The 25,182-nt window shown below is 57.5% G+C and overlaps 1 protein-coding gene across 8 annotated transcripts; it reads right to left on the bottom strand.

The window, feature by feature from the left end:
- Window positions 1-688: 688 nt before the first annotated feature.
- TRIOBP (TRIO and F-actin binding protein) lies at window positions 689-25,182 on the bottom strand. 8 transcript variants are annotated; one of them, XM_062012189.1, is made up of 22 exons: window positions 25,064-25,182; window positions 23,294-23,518; window positions 21,862-21,995; window positions 21,362-21,473; window positions 20,767-20,968; window positions 19,985-20,339; window positions 19,193-19,325; window positions 17,862-18,836; window positions 17,542-17,637; window positions 12,274-12,330; window positions 11,862-11,930; window positions 11,352-11,441; window positions 10,429-10,538; window positions 9,423-9,981; window positions 8,684-8,794; window positions 6,534-6,681; window positions 5,913-6,024; window positions 5,608-5,767; window positions 5,159-5,272; window positions 4,826-4,912; window positions 3,209-3,372; window positions 689-1,493 (listed from the first exon to the last, which is right to left on the bottom strand). In XM_062012189.1, the coding sequence occupies exons 2-21, from the start codon at window positions 23,405-23,407 to the stop codon at window positions 3,211-3,213; spliced, it is 3,900 nt and encodes a 1,299-aa protein (XP_061868173.1). In that variant the 5' UTR covers window positions 23,408-23,518; window positions 25,064-25,182; the 3' UTR covers window positions 689-1,493; window positions 3,209-3,210. The 8 variants fall into 8 exon arrangements, with proteins under 8 accessions (XP_061868173.1, XP_061868181.1, XP_061868190.1 ...); XM_062012197.1 differs by lacking the exon at window positions 25,064-25,182 and having other exon boundaries at window positions 689-1,063; window positions 23,294-23,522; XM_062012206.1 differs by lacking the exons at window positions 17,542-17,637; window positions 25,064-25,182 and having other exon boundaries at window positions 23,294-23,522.

Here is a 25,182-nt window from a genome sequence, read left to right as displayed (position 1 = left end):
AAGAGGCTTGCCTCACTCGGGGAAAGCAGCACCAGCTATGCCCAGAGGAGCAGGTCTGCATTTGCCTGCAGCCCCCTGCCCCAGGGCTCACCAATACCACAGTGAGGTTACCATAGGCTGATGCTGCCCTGCACCCTCCCCTCCTGAGATGCTGCCTCCAGCACAAGCTCACAATTAGGGTGCTTCTGTAATTGCCAGCAGGCTCTCTGCGGGGCAGCACCTCACGTTTACATGGGGCTGGGACTGAACGAGGAGTAACCACCCCCCAGGTCCTCCATCTGCCAAAAAAAGCAACATGCATCACCCAAAAACAGCAGGAGGAAAGAAAATGAGCTCCCTCTGGTCTCCCCCAGGATTTTACTCAGTGCCATCTGCTTGCACCAATTCTGGAGTTACTAATGCAGCTCAGGCTCAGCTCTTCCTCTCTGGGGCTGAGGGTCCGCGTGGGATTTTTTGAGCAAAGTGGTGAAGCAGGTAATTTCCCCTCCAAACCTCCAGCAGTGGGGTAGATGGATGGATAATGGCACTGCAGGGCTCTTCTCATACACCAGCCAGGAGCCTTGAGGCACTCCCACATCTCTCCCTCCTCAAATCCAGAGGGGGGAAGCGATAGGTTGAGCTGCCCCCCAAAACCACCCAGCCACAGTGGGCTAGGGTCAGGTGGCGAGCCTTCCCCTTGAGGAGCACATTTTTCTCAGCGAAAGGGGAAGATTTTATTAAGTTAAAAGTTGAAGGGTGCAGCAGAGCAGCAGCAGCTGCCATCTTTGGGGAAGGTTGGCTCCAGCAGGTGCAGTAGCAGTCGCCCAGCTCCTCTTCCCCAGAAAGAAACCCCTTGGCTTTGGGCTCCTGCCAACTTGGGTTCTTGAAGGAGCCAAAGGACAGTCACAGAGAGAGCTCAATCATGTGGACTCTTGCCAAGGTCTCCTATTTCAAAAGTCCCAGGCAAGCACACCCGTGCAGTCTACCCCCGCAGCTCCCTCCTATGGCTTGCGTGTCTTCTCCACAGCTCCCTGGGGGTGGCACAGAGGGGAGAGTGTGGTCCTCAGCGTACATCCCAGGGGGGCTGCAGAGACATTTGGAAGAGAGGGAATAGGTGCCGAAGGTGGCTGTGTGGCCAGGAGTCACGGGGCTGGGGAGGGAGGCAAAACCAGATTCTCTTGTTCAGGTTAGAAAACGCTGGTGATGTAGTAAAAGTTTTCCCCCTCCTCTTCCCCTTCTTCCCGGGGAGGGGGGGAAAAAGTCCTCTATAAAATATAATTTTCACATATAAAATCCTGAAGAAGGTGCATGTAAGGAGCCAGTCCAAACAACGTGCTCAGGTATGCAGGCAAAAAAGGGTTCATCAAAAAAGCTTTGGGAGGGGAGTAAGGAGGCTGGGGGCTGGGCTGGATTCCTTGCCAAGGCGGTAACGGATGGGATTCAACCTCCCTCTCCTGGCAAGGGAGAATGGAGCAAATACGAAACAAGAACAGATAAACAAACAGAGAGCAGACCTAGAGGGAGACAAAAGCAGAAGTAAGTTTAGACAGGCTCCACTGAGAGCAGAAATGCCATCCCTTCTGCTCCCCCAGGAGATGGCTGGCTGGCACCCTGGCTCTCCCGGCAGGGTGACTCCAATCCCAAAGGCTACAGCTTCCAAGCAAGAGCCCGAATTGCTCCAGACAATGGGATGCCCTCATTCCTGTCACGTTGCTTCCCTCCCCAGGCAGGTGATGGTGGGAGGAGGGCTGGGTCTACTCAAGGGCTGCTCTGCTGTGCTGCCATAGGGAAACCACAGAATCACAGAATCTTAAGGGTTGGAAGGGACCTCGAAAGACCACCTAGTCCAACCACCTTGCCATAGCAGGACCACCTAGAGTAGGTCACACAGGAACTTGTCCAGGTGGGTTTTGAATGTCCCTAGAAAAGAAGACTTCACAACCCACCTGGGCAGCCTGTGCAGGTGCCTCATCATCCTCACAGTGAAATTTTTCCTTATGTCTCTTTGGAACCTCTTATGCTCCAGGTAGCAGAAACATCACCTACATAACTGCCCCCATGCTGACACTCAAGGCATGGGGCAAAAGCCAGCTTGAGAGAATGTCATGGACAACAGGAGGGCCGGGGGTGCGGAACAAGAGGATGGAAGCAAGCAGATGTGATGGGTTTGTGTGGAGCTGCTTTTGCTTGGTAATGAGGAGAGGGAGCTGCAGTGCTGTCCCAGTAAGCAGTTCTCAAAACATCCCCTTGGCTCTGAGATGGACCCATCTCCAGCCTGGCCAGGCCCATCTGGTGCCTCTGCCATCACTATTTAAGAAGGGAAATTTGTAGTGCATGGGAGGAGGTGGAAGAGTGGGACAAGATGGAGGTGACCGTGTGGGCCCCACAGTCAGAGAAGCAGAAAGGAAGGAGGAGCGCCGGACTGGGGACCCCTCTGCCACCCGTGGTGAGAATGCAGCTGTGCCCTTGCAACCCACGGAGGGCAATGGCAGGACTAGTAATTGCCAGGTGAGGTGGAGACTCCGTGTCAGAGGGGGTGGGAGATTTGGACCCCGACCCAGAGGAAGTGGAGAGGAGCTGCAGCCCTCGGGATGAAGGCATGTTGGAGTGGCCTGTGCAGGGCTGCCCACCCTGTGAGGGACCCTGTGCTGGAGCAAGGGAATGGTGAGGAGATGCCTGCGTGTCCTGAGGAGAGACAAGCAGCGGGAGCTATTGGGAAACAACTGCCTGAAACACCCATTCCCTGCCCCACTGTGCCATTTGGGGGGAGGAGGTAAAGACACTGGGATCAGGGTTCTGAGCCTGGGAAGAGGGGAGGGGTGGGGAGATGGACATCTTAAAGGGGCTGGTTGCACTTTTCATCATGTGCCCTACTCTGTACTGGTTTTGGTTGCTCGTTTCTGTTTGTTATGTTTTGGTCATTTCTTCCCCAAGTTGCGTAGTTCTGTCTTTTTGCCCCAGCCCATAGGTGGCAACTGAGCCCTCCCTGTCCTTAGGGGGTTCCAGAGGCCCTCAGTACTTGCAGCTGATCATGGTCCTTTGTTCCTAGGTGGGCCTAATCCACGACAGCAGAGAAGGAAGAGTTTAAGCCTAAAGCTTCATGAGTGAATCGAGCCAAAGGAAGTGGGGCAGCTTCCAGCCCTCTGTCCATGAGGGGCAGGCAGTCTCAGCCAGCTGCACCCTGGTGCAGGGGAGATTGCAGCATCCCCCCACTCCACTCCCTGCTCACCGTTATTCACCGCCGCTGTTGTGCAGCGCCTCCTTCTCCTGCAGAGCCGCCATGGCCAAGCGCAGGTGCTCCTTCAGCTGCTCGATCTCCCGCTCCGAGCGCACCTTGATGTGATTCAGCTCTGCATACACGTCCTGGTATTTCCCTGAGGCAAATCTCTTATCCTGCCAGGGGAGGGAGAGGGGTCAGCAGGTTTCAGCGCTGGTATTAGAGGGGCAGGCAGTGAAGCGAGCCCAGAAGAGGAAGAGCCAGCAGGTGAGGAGGGGAGAGCCAGCCCTGGGTTTGAAGCTCATCCCAATTCAGGCCAGGCAGAAAGGATTTAGGAGAAGAGCACAGAGGTAGCGCTTCCCAAACCCTAGGCCAGGGAGGAAGGTGGAGTTGCTGGTCCCGTGGGATCTGCAGCATCAGACTGAGGAGCCAATGTGGGCTTTCCATGGTTCCTACACACTGGGACCAGACGTAGGGGAAAAAAATAAACCCCACCAGAGATGCAGGCTGCTGAAAGGGCTGATCTCAGGCACTTGCACAGAAAAAAACTTAAGTGAGAAAGTTATAATGAGAAAGACATAACCTCCCAGGGCATCACTGAATCTCAAAGCCTCCTCCAGGTTCCTATTTGGCAGGAGTCTTTAAAAATCTCTCTGAAGGCACTGCTGCCAGTGGAGGGAGCAGCACACCGAGAAACGGTGCCCAAAGGAAACCCATCCACCCAGTGAGGTGACACCTATGGCAAGGGAAGGCAGGCTTCATCCAGGCTTCCCACCTGGGAAAGAAGGGCTCCTGGCTTGCTCATGCTTATCACAGAATCATAGAATGGTAGGGGTTTTAAGAGACCTCTAGAGACCATCCAGGTTCACCTCCATCAGGTCACACAGGAACGTGTCCAGGTGGGTTTGGAAACCTCCAGAGCAGGAGATTCCACACCCTCCCTGGGCAGCCTGTGCCAGGGCTCCATTATCCTTGCAGTAAAGAAGATTTTCCTTGTGTTTAAGTGGAACATTTTGTGTTCCAGCTTATGTCCATTACCCCTTGTTCTATCACTTGAGACAATAGAAAAAAGTATCACCCCATCCTCCTGACATTCACTCTTTAGGTACTTGTAAGTGTTGATGAGGTCTCCCCTCAGTCTTGTCTTTTCTTCAGGCTGAACAGCCCCAAGTCCCGCAGCCTTTCCTCATAAGAGAGATGTTCCAGTCCCCTGATCATCCTGGTGGCCCTGTGCTAGACTCTGTCCAGCAGTTCCCAGTCTCTCTTGAGCTGGGGAGCCCAGAACTGGATGCAGTACTCCAGACAAAACATAGAATCAGATGAGCCCTCACCAGGGCAGAGTAGAGGGGTAGGAGAACCTCTCTCAGCCTGCTGGCCACACTCTTCTTCATACACCCCTGAATACACACATACACCTGGGGAAAACAGCAGCAAAGTCTCCATGACATTTCCCTTATACAAGGTACAGCCACGTGCTCAGGAGCGAGCAGGGATGAGGAGCACAGGTGACAAGAGGGTTTAGCCTGAGCATCCCATCGAAACCACCTGATCCCTGCCGACACACAGCCCTGGTGCTCCCCTCCCTCCCCTCTCCGGCTGCTTTCCCAACGGCACTCGGAAAACACCCACCTTTTGCATCATCTGCAGCTCCTCCCGGAGGCACTGCACCTCTTTCTTTAGGTAAGAAAGCTCATTCTCCTTCACCCGCAGCAGCACCTGGGGCAGGGAAGTGGGGAGAGGAACCAGGGGTGACTCAAGAGCCGCCGCCTCGGAAAGGCCAGCGGAGCCTGGCGCAAGCGCGGCGGCGGCACAGGAAGGAAGGGCCAGGAGGGCTGGGGCAGGAAACAGGAGAGTCGTGGAGGGGAAGCTTGTGTACCTGCTTCCTGCCCCGGCCCCACTGCTCCATCCGGCACCCAGCTCCCAGCAGGGGCAGGGTGGGGGCAGCCCGGGGGGACCCCGTACCTCCAGCTCACAGGAGCTCCGCTCGTTGTTGTGCGGAGAGCGGTCCCCAGAGCCCCGCGACGAAATGAAGCTGCGCAGCTTCCCGATCTCGTCTGACAGGCGGGTCTGCAGCTCCTGCAGGCAGAACCACAACGACGTCAGAGGAGCCCTGTCATGGGCCTCTCTGCTGTCCTGACCCCTCCATCTTCACGTCAGCCCTGCTCCAGCTTAGACACCTCCTTGTGACCCCTTGCCCAATGGCAGTGGTGGCACCTACAACCAGCAGAGTACATTCACTAACATTTAACACCATAGTTAAGACAAGCCCATCTACAGGCTCTAACTCTTCATTATCCTTCTTTCTGATGGTAAGATCTCAGAAGGAAAGAAATACGAAGAAAAGAGGGGAGTTTTAACAGAGGAAGAAATGCTCTCTGCGGCCTCACTGGCAGGGAAAGCCCTTCTCTTGCCTGGTTTTTCCGGAGGAGCTCCTTCCCCTCCTGCTGGCAGCGCTGCAGCGTCAGTTCCCGCTCCTCTGCCTTCTGGGTGAGCTCCCCGATTTCCAGGCACTTTTGGGAATACTGCTCAGAAAGCACCTGCAGCTCCCGCTTCAGGGAATCCATGTCCAACCTGCCAAAGAGGCGCCAGCTCATCGCTGCCCTGTGACCCTCGCTGGCCCCTGGCCACCAGCACTGCCTTTCCCCCTGGCCACCAGCAGCCTCTTTGGCACAGGGCAGTGGGAGCGGGCAGGGGAGCGGGAGAGGTGTTTTCTTACTGGTGCTGCTTCTGGAGGGCATCTGGGATGGAGCTACATTGCTGGAAGCTTCGTGTCCTGCACATCTCCTTATTCATCTCCTCCCGGTGGGCTTTCTTCAGTGCCTCGATGGCTGCGAAGGGGGACAACGGGAGATGGGGCATCAGGCTGTGCCAGCTCTGGCACGTCTGGGGAAACCACACCAGGGAACTGCCTGAGTCTTTGTCGTTACAGGCTCCCCAGACTCATCTTCACAGATTTCCTTCTGCCCTCAAGGCATCCCCCACCTTCTCCAGACCCCAGCACCATCTCAATGCACCCAATGCTGCCAAGCAGACTAAAGCAGGGCAGTGTTGGAGCCCAACTGCCACCTCTGCCAGCTTACAAGAAGGTGCTGGCCCCCTCCCACTCATCTGCAGAGGCAAGACCCATCTTTATCACCTTGATTCCCGCTCCACTGAACAGCCCAAACAGCCCCTTGCAGCAGGGGTCTGAGGAGCACCAAGCTCCAAGGAGCACCAGCCTTACACTAGTAGGGCCAGCGGTGTGGCTCCAGATGACTGGAGCGACTGGTTTATGGCAGGAGACATCTGGAAGAGGCAGGAGGGACCCATCTGGGCACAGCGAGGTGTTGGTTCCTACCTGCTGCCGTGGCCGCCGCCTCCTCTGCCAGGAGCCGCTCCTTCTCCTGCCGCAAGCGCTCCAGCTCCCGCTGGTGGTGCCTCTGGAGCTCCTCCATCACTTGCTGGTGGGATGACTCCATCTCGGCCAGGCTGCGCTCGCAGGCCTCCTGCCGTGCCAGGGAACAGGACAGGTGAGGAAGGCAGGAGGGAGGGCCCGGGCCAGGGCAACCACCTGGCCAGGATGATGTTTGCCTGTGCAAACCTCACCCGAGTCCAGGGGTGTTCTGAGAGAAGGGAAACCACTTCCCAGGTGGGTCTTTTTCTTTTGAAAGTGAAGTGGCACTTTTATCACCGAACACAACCACGTGACAGCGCTGCACGTCTCGCAACTCCCTCACCCTTTGCAAAGAAAGAAACGTTCATCTTGCTCTTCTTAAAACTGAAGCAGCAAGGCAGGAATGTCTCTCCTGGGCCAAGAGTTGGAGATAAGACACCCGATGCCCCAGGCTCTCCATCACTGCCTGGCCGGAGGAGATCAACAGCGGGAACTGCAGCTCACTATCTGCCTTTTAAATGAGGCAGCATCCCCTGGAATCAATGAAAACTGAGCCTCTTCTCCTGGAAAGTGACACCCTGCCTTGCCCTCTGGCTTGACAGAGGCTGCCAAAGAGCCCCGCCAAAGCCCCATGGTTAGGGATCCTCCTCACACAGCTTGCATTCCTTTCTGACAGCTCTGAGACCAAGAGGGGATGGTTCCTTGACGGTTAAGCTCTGTGGTTAACTGGTGTTACAGCAATGCAAAGCGGTTCTCACCTCAGAGCTATGCCCCTGCTCTCCCTCCAGACACTGGCAGCATCATCCCAAGTCTCTCAGGAGGAATACCATTCCAGAGTATTATTTTAAAAAGCCAGGGCCTCTAAGACATCAGCAGAGAGCCAGGAAGCCACCACATCCCCCAACATCCCCTTGTCATTCCATTCCTTCCCCCAGTACTGAGGCAAAGGCTGATAGAAAGGGTGCTGCAACGCACTGGGGGAATGCAAGTCCTTGCTGCCTACTCCTCCCTACCAAGATGAGAGAAACTGGGAAGCTTCACAGATCGACCAAAGGAGAGGAATAGGTGAGGGATCAATTTGGGAACCTATCCTCAGATTGGCTCCAAACCTGTCAGACTTAGAGAGAACAGGGCCTTTGGGCAAAGGCTGAGTTGGGCCTCTGATGTGAAACGCTGCCCTTCTGAGCCACGTTATTAGGAAGATAAGGTGCCACTTCTCCCCATTTCTGTTGGGTTTTTTTTTTTGACCACACAAAGAGGCCTGTGAGCTGTAAATATTAAATCAAGATGACAGAGCGACTGGTAAGTGGCTGGGCAGGGTGCCACAGGACCTGTGGGTTTCTTTATCTGGGCTAGGTACAGCCAACCCACTGCCACACGCTTCGCCAGCCCCAATTTCCTTCCCTACCCTCAGGATCTTTCGACACGCAGGGCACATCCTGAAATCTGCCCAGCATGGTGGAACGGCAGCCTCCCCCCGGGAAGCCCCTCAGGATGTGACCCCCACCTTGCTTTTGGATGAGTCCATGAAGGGGAAAATAAATAAACGAAGCAAAGTGAGAGGCTGAGACACGAGCAAACTGCTTTGTGGGCTTTTCCATGTGCTGTCCCAGCAAACAAACAAGCTGTGCTGTCAAAGTGACCTTCAGGGCTTGGGCAGCTCTGGCAGGGACAAGAGCTCCCCAGGGCCCAACAGACTGCTTTCAACAAGGGATTCAGGAGCCCCTGTTGGCGAGATCCACATGTGGCATGCTGAAAACTGCCAGGGCACCTGCGGGCGGCTTGTCAAAAGGCTGCTGACCCACTCCTGTGCAGCTGACCCACTCCTGACCCCCTCAGCCCAGCATCAAGCACACACACACACAAAGCAGGGGACAGATCCTGCACTTCCACTCTAACTCTCCTCCTACTCCTCCCCACTGTTTGTCCCCTTTAAGGCCAGGCAACAAGCAACGGCCTTTATGTAATTAACATTGATTAGGAGTGGGCCCAGTTAGGGTGACCATGGCAACCCAATGATTAGCGATACCTTCTCAGACACGAGCTGGGTCCCAGCATTTCCTGGTGTGGGACTGGGAGGGAGCCTCAGGCCCTGGGTCCAGCGCCCTGCTCACCTGTGAGATGTACCCCCGGGGCACGTGGCTGTCTCCCTGGGATCTCGCCGCCTCCCGAAGGCTCTCGTTTCGGGCTCGGCATGACTCCAGCTGCGCCCGCAGTGACTGGACCTGTGCCAGGGAGGGGAGAGAGGGGTAGAAAAGTGCCAATGTGCTCCATCCAAACCCTGAGTTTAGGGATGGTGGGGGAGGATCACGCACAGCCAAGGGAGATGTCTGCTTCCCACAGGAATGGCAGTCTGCCAAGGGACCAAACCAGCAAAGTCTGCCCTAGCCTGGTAAGTGCTAGCAAGGAGAGGAAGAAACATCTCAACTTCCAGAGGTGGACTCGTGCTGGAGAAAGCCACTGCTGCATGCATAGTGAGGATGACAGACAAGCACAGGGCTCCTTTCAAAGGCTGGCAGGTGAAGCACTTGCAGCCTTGGGAGCAGCCAGAGAAGAGAGGCTACGGATGTACTCGCAGGAAACACAGACTCCATGTGAGCAGTGCCTCCAGCTAACTTATCCCGGACTAAAATGTGGCCCAGGGAACCTCTCCAGGTGCGTGAGAGTGGGTCTTTGGCTTTGCGTTACCTAGTTGCAAAAGCTCCCATGCACTGGGTGGGTGGCAAACTGAGCCAGAAACAATGAACATCTCCCCACACCTCTGCTTTTGCCCTTCTGCCGAGTCCCCTGCTGCCAGGGACCACATTAAGGGGCCACCAGAATCCCAGTTTCAGAGAGGAGGAATGCTCTCACCTCCTTTTTCAGTGCCTCGTTGCTATCTCCATGGCCTCCCTTGCTCTGGTTCAGCAGTGCTGTCAAGGGCACCCGCCGTGAGTCCTTCAAGGGCAGGCGTTCCAGCTCCAGCCACTTCTTCTCTATCTCCTCGTTCAGCCGGACGCGCTGCTCCTCCGAAAGCGGGGCTGTGGGGAGGTCCTGCTCCCCCACCTTGCGGGGAGGGTCTCCCACTGAGCCCTCGCTGCTGGGAACCCTGCCGTCAGGGCTCTCAAACCATTTCCGCCTCTCCTCCGAACGGACGGCCAGATCCCGCTCCAGCTCCTCCTGCTTGGGAGCTCGCTCAGAGATCCTCGAGCTCCCTCTCGTCCTCTGCAGGGACCCTTGATTCCCAGGGTCCTGCGGCAAGGGAGACAGCTCCACATAGTCAAAGGCATGGCGCGGCCCATCCGCCTTCCAGTGACCGCCCTTGGAGTTGGCCTCGGAGCCCAAACCCGAGCGCTGCTGCTCCTCTGTTCGCAGTGAGCCCTTCTGGGGGATGCAGTTGTGGAAGGAGTTCTCCTTATCACAGTCAGAGAGCCTGAAACCAGAGAGGCGGCCCGTGAAGGTGAAGCACCATGTAGGGAAAGGATGTCAGCACAGGCACTGCCAACTGTGCAAGGCTCAGCGGTCGCTCGGCTCAGCTTTGCAAAACCCCACCCCAAGAACGGAGCTGGGCTTGTAGCATCCCATCCCTCAGGGAAACAGGTTCCTCCACAGGGTGGGGAGGATTCACCCTGGTTCCAGACCTGCTGGTGGAGAAACTGGGCTAAACTAATGCGGCGAGGCAAAAAGCAGGCGCAAGAGCGGGAGCCATCGGGGTCTCAATCCGTGCCACTACCTGGTGTAGTCAGGCCTTGCTCAGGAGGACTGGAGGGCAGGGCTGATCTGGGAGTGGATGGATTTCCAGCAGGGCATTCCCCACCCCCACAGGGGAGAGAGGCAGGAAAAAAGAGGAAGAGGAGAAGCGGTGCAGGGCAGCTCTTACTTGGTAACATCCGGAGCGCTGACTGGGCGCACGTTTTTCCTCAGGGCCTCGATCCAGTTGCGTCGGATGCCTGAGGTCATCGCTGACAGGGTGAAGACGGCATCCTTCGTCTGCCAGGGGGACATGATGGAGGCCCCCTCAACACCCAGCAGAGGTGTAGGCAGCTCCCACCCACTCACCAAGACCCACAGGCACTTGCTCACATGGGTGATAGACAGTGTTAGAGAGGCCAACTGCTGTCTTCAAAAGCTCTTAGGGCCAGGTGGAGGGGTAGGAGTGGAGACACGCTCTTTGCAGAGAAGCCTGTTACACATCCTCCATGAAACCACCTCCAAGCGAAGGCAAAGGAAACTTTGCTGGCACGTTTGGCCAAAGGTGAGCTGGTACAAACCAGCTGTTCAGGCACTGGGAGCTGGGCATTAGCGTTGGGGTACTGTAGCAGGCCATAGGGAAACCCAGACTGTGAAGTGCCCAGCCTTGCACACCCACAGAAATTGTGCTGCCTCAGCTGGCACCTCCTGCTGCAAGTAGCCAAGGACAGGATTCCACTGGGGCCAGATGGAGGATACAGGCTGTTACTCAGAGCATGGTCAGCCAAGCTACACTGAGATCCACAGCGCTAACCACTCCCTCCCTGCGGCTCTAGAGAAGTTGCCTGGGCCAACAGATCAAGTAAACACTCCCAGCGTTTAGCTTGGCTCCTGGGACGCCTCCAGCACAGCTTTCGGCCAACCCTGTAAAGCCGCTTCCTCCTCCTCCTTCCTTTGCAGGTGGGCAGCACTCGTGTCCCTGCCACCTACATGCTGCCAGGCCACCATCCTGGCAAAAAGCTTGCCTCTTGGCAAGAGGCATGAGCAGGGAGTATTCCCATGTGGTGTCCCTCAGTGCCGCCGCTCCGCGGCCATGCGCTGCCAGGCACTCACGTGGATCTGGAAGCCATAGTTGCGCTGCACTGCGAACTCCGTCACATCTGTGCAGGAGCGGAGGTCGATTTCTCCATCGAGGTCATCGGCCTGCAAGCACAGCCACTCGCTAGGACACCAGTGCAAACCCAGCTCTGACAGAGCCCCCATCGTTTGTCCCTGCCCTCCCCCACAACAGCTCTGCAGGAGCCAGTCTCAGCTCCCTGGCACAGCGTGGTCTTTTAACCCAAGGGACAGCCAGCAGTATGGATGGATGGACGGACAGATGGATGGAGAGCACCCCTTATGCCCAGCCACAGGACCAGGCCTTCTTTTCCCACCACTGACAGCCCCTCAGGCTTCACCACCCCAGCAGCCCGCCTTCAAACATCCATCTTCTTCATAATCCCTTGGCAAAGAGTAGCTCGCCACCTCCAGTGCCTTTCAGGGAGTGTGCTGGTCACTCCAGGGCTGTGCTCCCCCCTTAGCCAGGAAGGAAGGATGGGCTGGAAAAGGGCTGGCCATACTTACCTCCTCTGCGTTTGAATCCCGGTAATACCTCAGGCTCGAGTCGGTCAGCACAAACCAATGCTTCTTCCACTGCAGGCGGATCAGGCAGGGGGACGAGAGGGAAGGGAAAAGACAGGAGGGAAACGGATAGGCAGTTACCAGGGGAAGCGTAGGAACAGGGAGGGATGCTCTGCGCTCTGACCTCTTGGTTTTCTCTTCCCCCTCCTCCACGTCCCTTCCAGCTCCCCCTCGCACTCCTCAGTTGGCTGGGAGAGGGGCGCTGGGTGAACCTCTGTGCCCGCACACAGAACAAGGCACCTCCACCAAAGGCCCTCCCCATTGCCTTTCTTGGAAGGGAAGGAAATTGTCTGCTCACCGGGGGATCTCTAGCAACAAGGGCTAAGTGAAGAGGCAGACCCCTGCCTCAGCTTACCTCTCCTGGCTCGTCCAGGATGGACATCCATCCCTTCTTGAAATTGAGGAGATCTGGCTGGAGAGGAAAGGAACAAAACACAGGGTTAGTGTTTTGAAGCGACCCACAACAGTGCTTTTCATGCCAAGGGGGTGGAAGACAAGTCCCCAGTGACAGAATGACAGTGAGAACAGTCCAGAAAGTCACGGGGCAGTAGGACCCAGCAGTGAAGGAGAACCAGATTTGGCTCTCAGCAGCAGGCAGTCATTCCGGTAAGAGGAAAGAGGAGATAGGAAAGAGGTTTAAAAAGCAATTAAGGCAGCACAGAGGTTACCACAAGGTGCCTCAGAGTTATTTATCCAGAGAGGGGGAGGTGAAGGAGAGCAGGCAGAAGGGAGTGCTCCACCGCCATCGGCAGGGTTTGCCACAGAGACGGAGGCAAAGCTGCCAAGAACCAGATATGCCTTGTCCAAACCCTGCCTGTCCGTGCCCCAGAGCTACGTCCACCCGATAACTTCACCACCGATCATTTATTAAAGACACAAGTAGCTCTCTGCAAAACCACAAGCGTACAGGAGGCAATGCAACAGCTGTGAAAACATGCTGCCTTTAAACAACGTGCCCCAGGGTAGAGATGAAATCAGAGTTGTAACCAATGCTTGATCCTCTGTGAGACTCAATCTAGTTCCTCTCTTACCCAGCTCTTTCTGCTCCCCCTCCCCGCTCCTGAGCCTCTCCTCTGCTCAGCCTCGGCCACAGCTACCAAAGAACAGAACTTCACCCCCTGATAGAAAAGGTTTCCCCCCGCTCCCCGCCTTCTCCGAACCTCACACCACTGGTGCGGCATCCCAACCAGTTTATCTCCTTCCCAAGGTGGAGCACCAGAGAGCTGACTCAGGGGAACTGCTCTCCCTGGCTTTGCCATCAGCCAAACAAGCTCCAGCTGGTCCCTCCTCCGAGCCCTGTTGGCTCCAGAGATGTTGCACCACCAAGTAATTCAGTCCAATACCTCTTCTTCCAGGGAAGCCACAGTTTGACAATCTGCCTCTCCTTCTGCAGCCGGACCCAGCGGGGACAACTGCTGGAGAGGTGATGGTGCCAGAGCTCAACCGCACCTCACTTTCCAGCCCCAGGGAAGCCACCAGCAGCCCTCACATGCCGTCACCACCATCACCTAAGACCTAACTAGCAACAAGGGGTGGCTCAGCGGGTCAATGGCCGCTCGACACGCCTCAAAGGAGACGAGTAGCTGGCCATAGCTACCTCACAAGCCCAGCTCCCTGGCCATCCAGCTGGGCCGAGCTTCCCTTACTTTCACCTCCTCGCGCTGCTGCTCTTGGGTTACGCCCAAGGCTACAGGGTGGCAAGAGCTGAGTATGTGCTGACCTGCTCTAGCTACTGGTTCAAGCAGACACGGGGAGGCCAGCCAAGGGGAGAGTCATCGGCTGCTACAGCTTCAGGATTGGTCAGAAGTGACTAATGGCAGCGCTGAGCTGCCTGGGAAGGGAGGGAAGCCGGAGCAAAAGGATGCTGAGGCCTCCCGGCCATTACCTCCCATTGAGGTGACAGGCACTGCCAGAGGCAAGAGACAAGGGGAATGCACTGGTCCCCATCCCTACAGAACCTGACGTCCCGCTGTCCCTGCTGCCGCCCTGAATAAAAGGGCCCCGAAAATTAATTCCTTCTCCATGGCAGCAACTCCACCCTTTTCCCCGTTATTCCTTCCAATCTAGTGACTTCAGCTCCAGCTCTGAACTGGGAGCGGCGGGAGGGAAGGAAAGGAGGCAAAACGTCAAAGCTCAACCTCCCCCTCTCCCGGGACGCACGTGCACTCGGCAGGAGAGAGCGGGGCAGGCTCTGCAGAGGCAGGAAAACAACGTAAGGGAGACAGGGAGCAAAAGGACTCCTGGCTGGGGCTGTCGTACGGATCGGCTGGGTCTCGTCTTGTGAAGGGTTTACAGTCACAAAGCACTAGGTGCCAAAATGACACACGGTAACAGGATGTAGGACGCTCAGGAAACCGGCACAAAGTCCTGCCAGAACTGCTGCCCCCGATGTGGTGCTGGGGCCAGAAAACCCTCCTGGAAGGCTTCTCCCAAGCGGGCAAACTGCCGAGGGCCCATGCCAGCCCCATTTTCCCTGTCGTCCTGAGATGCAGGGCAGCAGCTCTGGAACTGTAGTGGAACTATTCTTGTCATAGCAAGGCCAGTACCAAAGGACAAAGTGCTTGAAGCCACTTTTTTTTCCCTCCCCACAACCAAATCCAGCTTCCTCATCCGGCATAAAGAGCTGGGGGTATCGGCAGGAGATAGAGCGCGGTTCAAACTGAACTCTCCATGCAGAGGAAATGGCTCAGCAGTGGGAGGAGGAAATGTCCAGGAAAGCCGAACCGCTGGGAGAGATCCGGGTGCCGGAGGTGCAAGGATGTGGCAGGATGCACCCCCGTCAGGGCTCTGCACTGCAGCTTGTGGTTGCAGATGGCAAGGCTTTGGCTTCGGGAGGTGGCAGCAGCAATTTTTGCCTGCTAAGGGCACCAGAGTGGGTCCCAAGCAGCCAGGGACATAGGTGACATAGTCTGGAAGGACTGGTTTACAACAGCAGGTTAAGGAGAGGTTGCTGCCTGCTCTGGTTGAAGAAGGGCTACAGGGGAGGTGATAACAGCCTGCAAATATCTGAAGAATGTAAACACCAAAGAAGGAAAGGAGACGGGGTGGGAGCGAAAGAATGGCTCCTGGGTGGTACAGAGGCGCTGGGATGCAGAGGCTGAGGGGAAAAGGATGAGGGCTGAGAAAGTTCAGTGTCCACAGCGAGGATGAGATAGCCAGGTGTGCTCCTTCCATCGCCAGCCTCTGATATTGCCATGCCTCCTCCTTTTCCTGCTCCCAAAAGCTCCTTGGGACCCAAGGTCCTGGAGCACCGCTTTCTCTCACCTCCGAGAGGCTCTCAGCTTCCCGGAAAGCACAATGTCTCCTCTCCCCAAAAACGGAACCAGCTCTACAAGGCTCGGGCCTCAGGCCAAAACACAAAGCAAAACCACTCCACCGCTCAGTTTGGTGAAAGTAAAACCGCTCCCAGGCTGGAGCACACACGCAGCTCCCCAGTGTGTAGGTGCTGCAAAAGCCAGTGGCTGACAGGCTCTCCCTTTCCCACCGCCTCCGTGTGAAACGCCGGCGGGCACAGCCTGGCCTGTCACCTCCATTACCCCACTCTGCTCAACAGCCTCCCTCTCCGGCTGGCAGCCGCTCGCACCGGGGAGAGCCGGCCCCGGGGGTGGGACGCACCCTGTCCCAACACCGTATCTGGTTCCCGTTGGGAGCCGGAGCTCCCCACGCCCGGCGGGGCCGGGAGGGGGCCGCGGATTTCGGTTCCGACCGCGGCCGAGGGTGCGCTGAGCTCCGCGGCCCTCAGCCCCGGCCACGCTCACGCCCAGCGTTACCGATGTCTATCTAGGTGCGCCGGTGCCCCCCGGCAACCAAGCGACCGAGCGAGGGCCCGGGAAGGAAAGGGAGCGCAGCGGTGATGAGGAAGCGAAGCGAGGAGGCACCGAGCCTCAGCCACGGCCAGAGTCCCCCTCTCCATGGAAGCGGCGGGCGCTGGGGCGGGCTGGGAGCGGCGGGCTCCCGGGGAGCCGGCGGCTGACAGCTAGAAGCCCACCCTCCATCCTTTCCCGGCCCCGCCGGGCACCCCCACGGGCCGGCCGGGCGGAGGAGCCCTCTGCCCCCCAGCCTGCAGCCCACCCCCGCGGGCCGGTCCGCACTCACCGTCATGGCGGGGGCTCCGCGGCCGGCGGCGGGGCCGGGGCCGGGGTGGCGGCGGGGCCGGGCGCTGGTAGCCAGGGCGGCGGGGCGGCTTCAGCGGCCGGGCGGCTTCCGCGGCCCCACCATGCCCGCTCCGCCGCCCGCCCCGCGCTCGTTTCAATTAGAAGAGAAAAAACACAAACCAACCAAAAACAAACGAAAAATAAAAACGGGGAAAAAGAGAAAAGGAAAAAAAAAAAAATCCCCCTCAAAATCCACCCCAAACCAGCCCCCAAAAAACTTTTCTTTCTTGTCCTTCAAACTTCCTGGGAGGGCCCCGGCAGGCCAATGGCAGCCGCCCCCGCCGCCCCGGCCGCCCGCAGCCAATGGAGCCGCCGAGCCCCACGGAAAGGGACGCGGGGGCGGCCCCGGGACGGGACGGGACGGGACGCGGTCGGTACGGGGGCTGAGCCACGTTTTCCTCCCTCCCTCCTTCCCCGCTGGACCCGGGCAAAGTTGAAGCTCGGGGAGGGATGGGCTGAGCCGCTGCCGCCCCAGGAAGGGACCGCCGGGAGCCCTGCGTCCTGCTTCAGGCAGGGCTTTTATTTCAGGCAAGGATTTTGCAGCAGTCCCATATTGTGTGTACAGCACACATCAGGGTCCTCACCTTCGCTCCTGAAGCTGCTCGGATTTATCCCCTGCGACCCCCCTAAAATAGGGATTTGTGGTAGCAGGTAGAGGAGGTACCTCTGGTGCCTCTCGGGAAGCCACAGCTGGCATTGGGAAGGGAGAATTGCTGGAGAGGGTCCCAAAGGAAAAGGGGCAGGGGGCTGTGCATCACAAAATGCCAGGCTCCATAGTAAGGCAAAGTGAAGATGCCTGGCCCAGAGCTGAGTGCTGAAGAAACATGGAATAGGTGAGGTGAACAAGGAAGCAAGGGAAGAGGTGTCATCCATTTAACGTTTCAGAGGCCTTGGGGAACCTCCTGCCTGGCTGCAGTTTGTCCTTGTATAAAGCACAAAGCTGGGCTCTACCAGGGGACAACCTGGCCAAGAAGACTGACGCACACTGAGAGGGACAGAGGCAGGGGCTCAGGCCCAGCTGCCAGCAGCATGGGTTCCCGGGACAGCTTTTGCAGCCTTCCAAAGCCACTCTTGCACCATTTTTGGTATCCTAGGAATGCTGACACAGTTGACCTTATCTTCTTTCATGCCACTAAAGCCTGCTTCATCCCCGTAAAACCCTCAGTGCCATTGTACCATTGGGCAATCACAAAGGGAAGGAAAGCAGCTATGCTGAGATTTTAGTCTCAAGTCTAGTTTCATCCACTCTGTCTTTTAAAAAAAAAAAAAGGCTCAGTGCCTCAGCTCCTCACCTGAGAAATGGGCAAAGGGAAAGAGGGGTAGTCAGTGAGTGCAGTGCCCAGGTCATGGGAAGGCAGCACCACGCTGAACCTGTCCAGATCAAGTGCTGGAGACGCAGGTGCTGCCTGCAGTGGCCTCCAGGAAAGGGCAGCTGCCCTTCCTCACAACTCCCAGGGCCTGGTCCCTACCTTGTTGTGCTTCTCACTGGCATTCGAATGTGGCTGCGGGCTTCGTGAGGTGCTGATGTTGCCCTGCGGTGTGAAGGCACCTCCACCCAGCTGGGGCTGCAAGGGGAGAAAGCATGAGCTGAAGCCACGAGGGCTTAGTCATTCCCTCAGTTTCCCAGATCCAAGCATCCACCTCCCAGCGTGGTCCGGGGTGGAAGCATCCTCTCTCCTCTCTGCCCAGGCAGAAGAAGATCCAGGGGAACCAGGGTGCACAGAACTGCAACCCAAGGGACCCATCCACTCTGTGCTTGCCCATCACCTCCAGCTCCTGCCCTACTCACATGGTAAACGAGAAGCCTCTTGTTCTCCAAGTCATTTTCCAATGGCTTCTCTGGGTTGTCTGTGTCTTGGGCGTGCTCAAGGCCCTTCCAGTCTTCCTCCAGCCGCTGTGCTGGACTCTCAGGCCTTCTCCAGCTGTCATCGGGCCGTAGTCCAACATCCAAACATTTAGCAGGGCTTTTCCAGTCCCTTTCCAGCTGGCGCATCAAGTCTGCATGGCACACGGGCTTCTCTTGGCGCTTCCAGTCCTTCTCCCAAGCCTGTCCGGGTTGGGCATTGCCCCGACTCCTCCAGTCCTGCTCCGGCGGTCGCGTTGGGCTTGAGGGACGCAGGGGCTTCCCTCGGCCTCTCCAGTCACTACCGGCACCCTTCCCGGGGTGGGAGGGCGGCAGCTTTTCCCGGAGGCTCCGCCAGCCACATTCGGGTGGCTTGCCGGGCCCCCTGAGGTGCAGTGGCTCCCCCGACTTCGCCCGCTGCCTCTCTGCCCCCCGCCCTGGGCTGGGAGGGGAGGTCTCCTTTTGGCTTCTCCACGTGCCGCTCTCCGGACGTCTCCCGGGACTGAGGGACCGTGGCGGCGGCCCTGCTCGGCTTAGCACACTGTTCCCAAGGCCCGTGGGGTGCAGGGAGTCCCCTCGGCTCTTCCGCTCCGGGCCTGGGCCTGTGCCACCGGTCTGCCAGGTGGCTCGGCCCCTCTCTAAGGTCGCGGTGCGGCTGGGCTCCCCTCGGCTCCTCCAGCTTTTCTCCGCTCGCCAGGGAGGGCTCACGGGCTCTCCTGCCTTCCTCTCCGAGCGGTGAGCTGGGCTTGCGGAGCGTGGGCTCCGGCTGCCCCTCTCCAGCAGCCTCCCAGGGCTGGCGGAGCGTGGGGTGTCCCCCCAGTTCCTGCTGGCCTTCTCAGGGTGTCGAGCCGGGCTGGGGGAACGCAAGTGCTCCTTGGGGTCTCTGCTGCGCTGCTCGAGGTGCCAGGAGGGACGCTGACCCTAGGGACATGGGGGAAAGAGTTTTTAAGAGAGTTCTCTTAAAAGAACATATATGCTGGTGAAAGGAAACAAAACGGGACTAGAGCTGGGAGACGGTTTGATTAAATAGTCCCCCGGACAGCAATTGCAACCGATGCACAGAGCCAGCCCGTACTGAAGAGAAGCCACTTGGGTGAAAGGGCTGCTGCCGTTTAAGAGACAGGAGTCCTAGTCCACAGCAGGAATAGGTGTGGGAATAAGGGGAAGGGCAAGCAGGGGAGTTAAAGAGAGAAGCAGGTGGCAGAAAGGGAGGAAAACGTGGCAGCAAATAGCAACCCAGATTGAGGATCTGGACTGGCTGCGCAGCCAAGCCTCACCTCTCTGGGCAGGCTGGGGCTGGACTGCCTCTGAACTGGGCGGCCTTTGCTGGGTGGCACCGGAGTCTTGCCATCAAGCCGATCCACGCGGCCCTCCTCCAGGGCTTGGAAGGCCTCCAGGGTCTCTGACTTCCTGAGGGCAGACACAGTTTGTCCAGTTGCTACCAGGCTCAGCTCAGAGGCAGAGCCCCTTGCCTAAGCGTCCTCGAGGCTGACCTCACAGACATGTCTTCTTCACACAATTCATTAATATGTCCATCTAGTGCTTCACATCCCACCCACCTGCCCAGGATACTTCCTTGGTCCCTGTTTACAGCCACTCTCACTTCTCCAGCCAAGACCCAATCAGCACTGGGTACTTCTTGGCATCCCCTGTCCTCTCCTAAACGGCTCTTGTAGTGGCACCCTGGATCCCTGGGCAGCTATGAACACTGGGAGTGGGGACTACCTCTTTCCTTCCCCCTTTCCATGGCTTGCCCTACTCCACAGCATATCCAGCAAGCTTCCAGGAGGTGGCTGTGAGGAATAGGAGGGTAGGCTGCTTTCTCTACATCCAGTGGCGCAGCTTCCCTGCACCTTCCCAATGGTTTCAGCTGCCTGCGGGGGAGCTCGCAGGTCAGGAGGTGCTAAATCTAAACCCAAACCCAACCTTTGCTTTAGGAGAAATTTAAAAGCAGCTCACAGCTGAGCTTCGCCACCTAAGTTCTGTGCTCTCAATGGGGCACAGCAGTGCTTTGGAGGTGAGGGCTGTGACCCCAGCTGTGACCGATGCGGAGAGCTGTTGCTTCTCACCTGCGTTCACAGCCAAATATCTTCTCCACCTCCACCCGGCCGGGGCTGAGCGTGCGGGAGCCGTAGCGGTCAACAGCTTCCCGCTGGCCGAGACGCTTGGGCTTGGGCAGGTCTGCCAGCACCGTGTACTCCTGCCTCTCCAGCACGTGCCGCCCGTCCGTGCCCCCGCTGCTGGCGGGGTGCCCACGGGGCTCCCGGCTTCGGGAGCCCACAAGGTGCCCGCCGGCGCCCGCTGGGTTGTAACGGGCCGGCGAGGAGCCGCCAGTGGCACGCGGCGGGGAGGCTGCCCAGGGAGGGTCGGGTTTGCGGTGCTTCGGCCAGCTCTCCTCGGGCTTCTGGCTGGCGGGCCGGCGCTCTGGGACGGGGAGAAGGCCGTTACTGGGGGAGGCACGAGCGACGCGGGATGCCACCACGTCCACGGCAAAGCAGGTCTTCGGAGGAGAGCTAGAAACGGTCCAGGAGGGCAGAGATAAAACCCAGACTCCCTCCAGACAGGGTGGGAGCACAGGGACACAGCACCACCAGCCGAGGGCACCCCAAACCATGCAGACAGAACACCCAGGAGACCCACAGTTCACAGCCAGCACACACAGAGATGCCACCTCATGGGCTCTGGGCCTCACCCCTTTGCAGGGTGCCTGCAGAGGTGTTGAATGCCTCCCGGGACCAGAACTGGGTAAATAGAGGCTAAATCTAAATAGAGATTGGCCATGAACTTCAGAGACCCCTGAGTGGAAAGCAAACCAGAACTAGGATCTCACACGGGGGCAAACTAAGTGTACCTGCTTTCAGTGGGCAGATCTCTTTCCTAAAGCCCTGGGCCTCAGCTCTCACCCAGGATCCAGAGGGAACGGGCTGAGCCCACCTGGGCCTGTCTGCCTGCAGGGCTCGTGGCCGCACCTCCTCCTTGAGGCCCACGTAGTTCATCATGTCCCATTTGCCTGATCCCAAAGTGTTGTCCCACAGTCGGGTCATTTCCCCGTCCTGGGAGACAAGATAGGGAAAATCTCTGCAGTGGAGACTGCTAGCTTTTGTAGGTTGGAAGGGAGTAAGAACACATCTAAGAAGTTACAGACTGTTCAGACCAAAGCTGCTGGTAAAAAGGAACCAGGAGAGAAGCTGGGTGAGCATAAGACAACCCCAGCCCTACATCAATGGGTATGGCAAGAAACAATGCAGGGAAGTCCAAATGAGGGAATCCAAGAGCAAATCTCAACTGCCCTTTGGCAGAGAGATTCCTTTGTGGGGACTAGGGGTCTCAGACGATACCCCTTGCATCTCAGGACTTTCTGAACGTGCCCAGCAGAAGTGGCATTGAAGGCCCGAGGGGGCTGGAGAGATCAAAATAACCCGAACCACAAGAGATCCCCATCTCACCCTGGCAAACGTGGAGGTGGCTTCAGCACAGGCGCTGGGGTTGGTGCCGGTTTCTCTGTGCTCACCCTCAGCTCCGGGGCTGAGTGGGGGATATCCCCTGTTTTCGTGCCAGCTGTGAGGCAGGGAGAGAGGACAGCTGGTGGTCAGCACAGCCCAGAGAGCTCAGAGGTGGATGGCAGCGCCGGCAGTCCAAGCCACACCATATCTCTGTCCACTGGATGGGCAAAGGCTGGCCAAAGAGCCTACCCTGGGACCATCTGCCTTGCTCTAGAGGCAGTGAGAAGGAAGAATACTTTTTTTGGTGGCCCCCTGACCTCTCCTGGGACAGCCAAGAAGAACCCAGTTAAAGGGCACGGCGCAGAGAGGTTGCGCTGCTCTTTTTCCCAGGCACTGGTGTGAGCACGGGGAAGAAGGCACCTGATCTTCCCCCCAGCTCGCCTTCCCGCTGCCCCCGCTCCGTCCTTCCCGCCGAGGGGGCTGGTTGGAGCTGCTGTACTCACCGCTCTGCTGCCTCTGCCGGGCCCACGCACACATACACCTCGCACTGTGGGGCTAAAATGTGGAGGGCGTCCCAGGGCCCACCGGGCTCCACCTCGCTGCCGGCATCGCGCCCCACCACCTCCACAGCATGCTCCTGCGGGGAACAAAGGCGTGCGGGGCTGCTGTCAGCACGATGAGGATGAGGAGGAAGGCTGCTCTTCGGAAACATCCGCTGCTTCTACCTCCTCCTAGAACAGCCTGGTTCTCTGGGGCTCTTGGTGTCTCTCCCAGCCCACTGTTGAGATTTTTCTCCTACTTCAGGAGGCCAAGCGTGCTCCTATTTGATGCTGAGTGATGCAAGCATCCCAGTGACAGCTCACGTGGATGAGGGCTCAGGGAAACTGACTTTCCCCTACGCTGGCATTGATGCTGCTGCTGCTGCTCTCCCTTGCCACCCGGATAGCCTGGGGAGAGGTAACGGAGCCGAAAGGGAGGGAGGTTTTTGAGGTGAAGGCTGCAGCCCCACCCCTACCTCTCTCTGTCAGGGCTTGCAGGCATCTCAGCATCCTCCCCGGCCCTGTTGTTACCTGCGGGGCTTATGAGCAGCAGTGGGGGAGGCCCTGGAGATCTGGCTGTCCGGGCTGCCTTCCCTCCAGCATCTCACCCACGCCGGGATTCGCTCAGAGATGACAGCTCTGAGCAGATCACAGGCAAAAGGCTGAGGTAACCTTAGAGGGCCTGGGGCCAGGGCGAAGAGAGGGAGAGGGCAAGAAAGAGAGAGGGAGGTTCATTACTATTTTATTATCCCAGGCCAGTGGCTCCTGGAGGAGGGTGAACAACACGAAACCCTCTGTGAACATGAAACCAGCTGTCACCCGGTCGGAGGCAGCCAGGCAGCTTGTGCCTCTGGCCCTATGCCAAAGGACCGCATTGGGTCGAGGTATCCAGAGCCCAAAGTCGTGTGAGATTTATCCCCTTCCCGCCTTCCCTCCCAGGAACAGCTTGCTGCAACTGCCCCAGGGACAGGACTCAGCCAAGGGCTACATGGACATCTACCAGGACCATATTTCAGGTGAGTCAGGCTGTAAATACCAGCAGGCATCAAGCAGAGTAATAGTGCATCCCTGCTCTGTCAGTGTCTCCTTTGCTCCTTGTAGCTTTGCATCTCTGACACCCCTGCTTTCCCTTCCAGGATCTATGGAGCCCCTTATACCTGCTGTCCAGTCCTTCTCTGCTAAGGTGGCTCCCAGCTCTGACCTGGGCAGATTCACATGCCTGAGAAGACTCTCTCCTCTCTCCTCATGCAGCTTTCCCCTAAAGACATCTAAGAAGCCTGGCTGATTCTTTCTCTTACAGATTTCCATCTCTACAAAGGCACCTGGAGTCCCAACATGGAACAAAGGGGCCCTTAATTAAGTATTCATAGCCTCCAGGTGGGATGGAAGAGCTCACCTGGGTAGTGTGCTGGTGAGCCCCTGCTGCTCTAAAACAGTGCTGGCACAGGCCCTTTGCAAATATGTTGGCTTCAAAGTTCATGCAGGGCACATCCTCTACTGGACCAGACATCCTCCACAGCAGGGACGAACATCTGATGGGCTGCTGTCTGGTAGAAGCCAGGAGGAAAAGGAGGAAGGAACAGCAGCAGACCAGAGCTTAAAGTCTCACAGCATCAGGCTCCTGTGGAAGCAGGAATGTTATTCCAGACTGAAGTTTGCTGGCAATACTGGAGTCAAAGGGCATCCAGGTACAAGGTGAAGAGTATCATCAATATAATTACAGATAACAAAAGGTTATGCTAAAGCAGGGATGTCTTTTAGAAGAGGGCACTGCACTGCACCCTCAAATGGCTGCTGACACCCCCCAGTCTGGAAGCCCCTGTGAAGAGAGGGAAGGATGCTCACGTCCTGCTGTTTTGTTTGATGGAAGTTTTCTTCCTTCAAGGTCTCTTCAAAGGCATAGAAAGGAAACCCTTCTTCTTGACTATGTTGTTCATAAAGGTATAGCTATAAGCAGCTTATAAAATTTGTAAATTCACTGAGACTCTCTTATTGTTGATCCCAATAAAATTTCTGAGACTTATAGGACAGTCAATTGCAAAACTGTGATGGGCAACAAGCATTACTAGCACGACTGCTGGGCTCTACACTCCTGCCCTGGCTTTTTGCAAGCATCCTGCCCACCATCACCAACTCTGTCCCACAGGGTTTAATCCTTGGATTCGAGGAGGTAATCTGTGCTACAAGGGCTCTACTTAATTTCCCTGGAAGAGGCAAAAACAGGACAGTAAATCAGTGTGGGACAAGTCCAGCATCCCTGATGTGAACATGCCATCACTCCCCTAGGCATGGACACTTGAGTCAGAGCAGGTGGTCAAGGCTATGGCTGCCCACCAAAACAACCAGAGCCAATTGCCAATGCCAAAACTAAGCTATACTTTGCTTGTCAGTACACTCATTTCTGATACAGCAAATCGCACTGGTGCCTCAGTACCCTCATTTCCCATACAGCGAGCTACACTAGTGCCAAACTTGCAGCCTCCCTCCTCACACTGGGGCATGCTTCTTGACTCACTCATGCAAAAATACCAGAAAAAAGCCTAGGCACTCACCTGCCAGGGATGCAGCACGGAATACCCCAACAGCACTGCCCACACTCCCTGCTCACAGGTTGCTACCCATGGCTGAAACCCATTGCATCCTGCTGCCTGATGGGCAAATCATTGCCCTCTACATCCCTTGTGGCCTACTGCCAGGGTAATGCTGGGGGCCTCTGCCATGCAGGCATGCAGCCAGCCACGCTCAGTGCTCCCAGTGCCCCCCAGTACCTCAGTCTCCCCATGGCTCCCAGCACCGCGCCGCCCGCCGAGCTCCCGGCCTGAATGAAGCCGGCCGTGGGAACGGCGGGGAGCGAGGCCCCGCCCCCGCGCTCTCATTGGCTGCCGCCCAGCCATGATTTGAATATCGCGCTCTGAGTGGCTGGCGGAGGAGCGGCGCCGCGGCCTCACGCGTGCGGGCACCCACGTGTCGGTGGCAGCGGGCGGGGATCGACCCTGGGGGCCCCGGGGCTGGGGACGGGGCACCGGGCTGCGGATCACACCTCGGCCTCTTCCCTTCACTAAAAGGCCCCCGGCAGCATCACCCCAGGGGCCGGTTAACCTGAACCTTAAAGAGGTGCTAAAGTCTCCCCTGAATCCACAAGGTGTCTCAGAGAGGTTTGGCTCACCTGAGCTTTACCTGACTGAGCCTCGCTATTCCCAGCAAAATATGCCTAGCATCGGTCCTCCGTTGCTCTTGTTACAGTTCAGCTTCTTTCTCTTCCCTGGTGCTCTCCTGGTGAGCATT

The sequence above is a fragment of the Colius striatus genome, chromosome 1, assembly GCF_028858725.1.
Source record: "Colius striatus isolate bColStr4 chromosome 1, bColStr4.1.hap1, whole genome shotgun sequence".
In the NCBI taxonomy this organism is placed as follows: Eukaryota; Metazoa; Chordata; class Aves; order Coliiformes; family Coliidae; genus Colius; species Colius striatus.
This window is presented reverse-complemented; position numbering and strand designations above follow the sequence as displayed.

Coding starts and splice junctions, on each gene's coding strand:
- TRIOBP (XM_062012189.1), bottom strand. CDS start 23,407: ATGTCTGGTCCAGTAGAGGATGTGCCCTGCATGAACTTTGAAGCCAAC. Junction 10,539..11,351: donor ACTATGGCTTCCAGATCCAC/GTGAGTGCCTGG, acceptor TCCCCCTGGCAG/ACGAAGGATGCCGTCTTCAC. Junction 5,768..5,912: donor GCCCTCCAGAAGCAGCACCA/GTAAGAAAACAC, acceptor CCTCTTTGGCAG/GTTGGACATGGATTCCCTGA.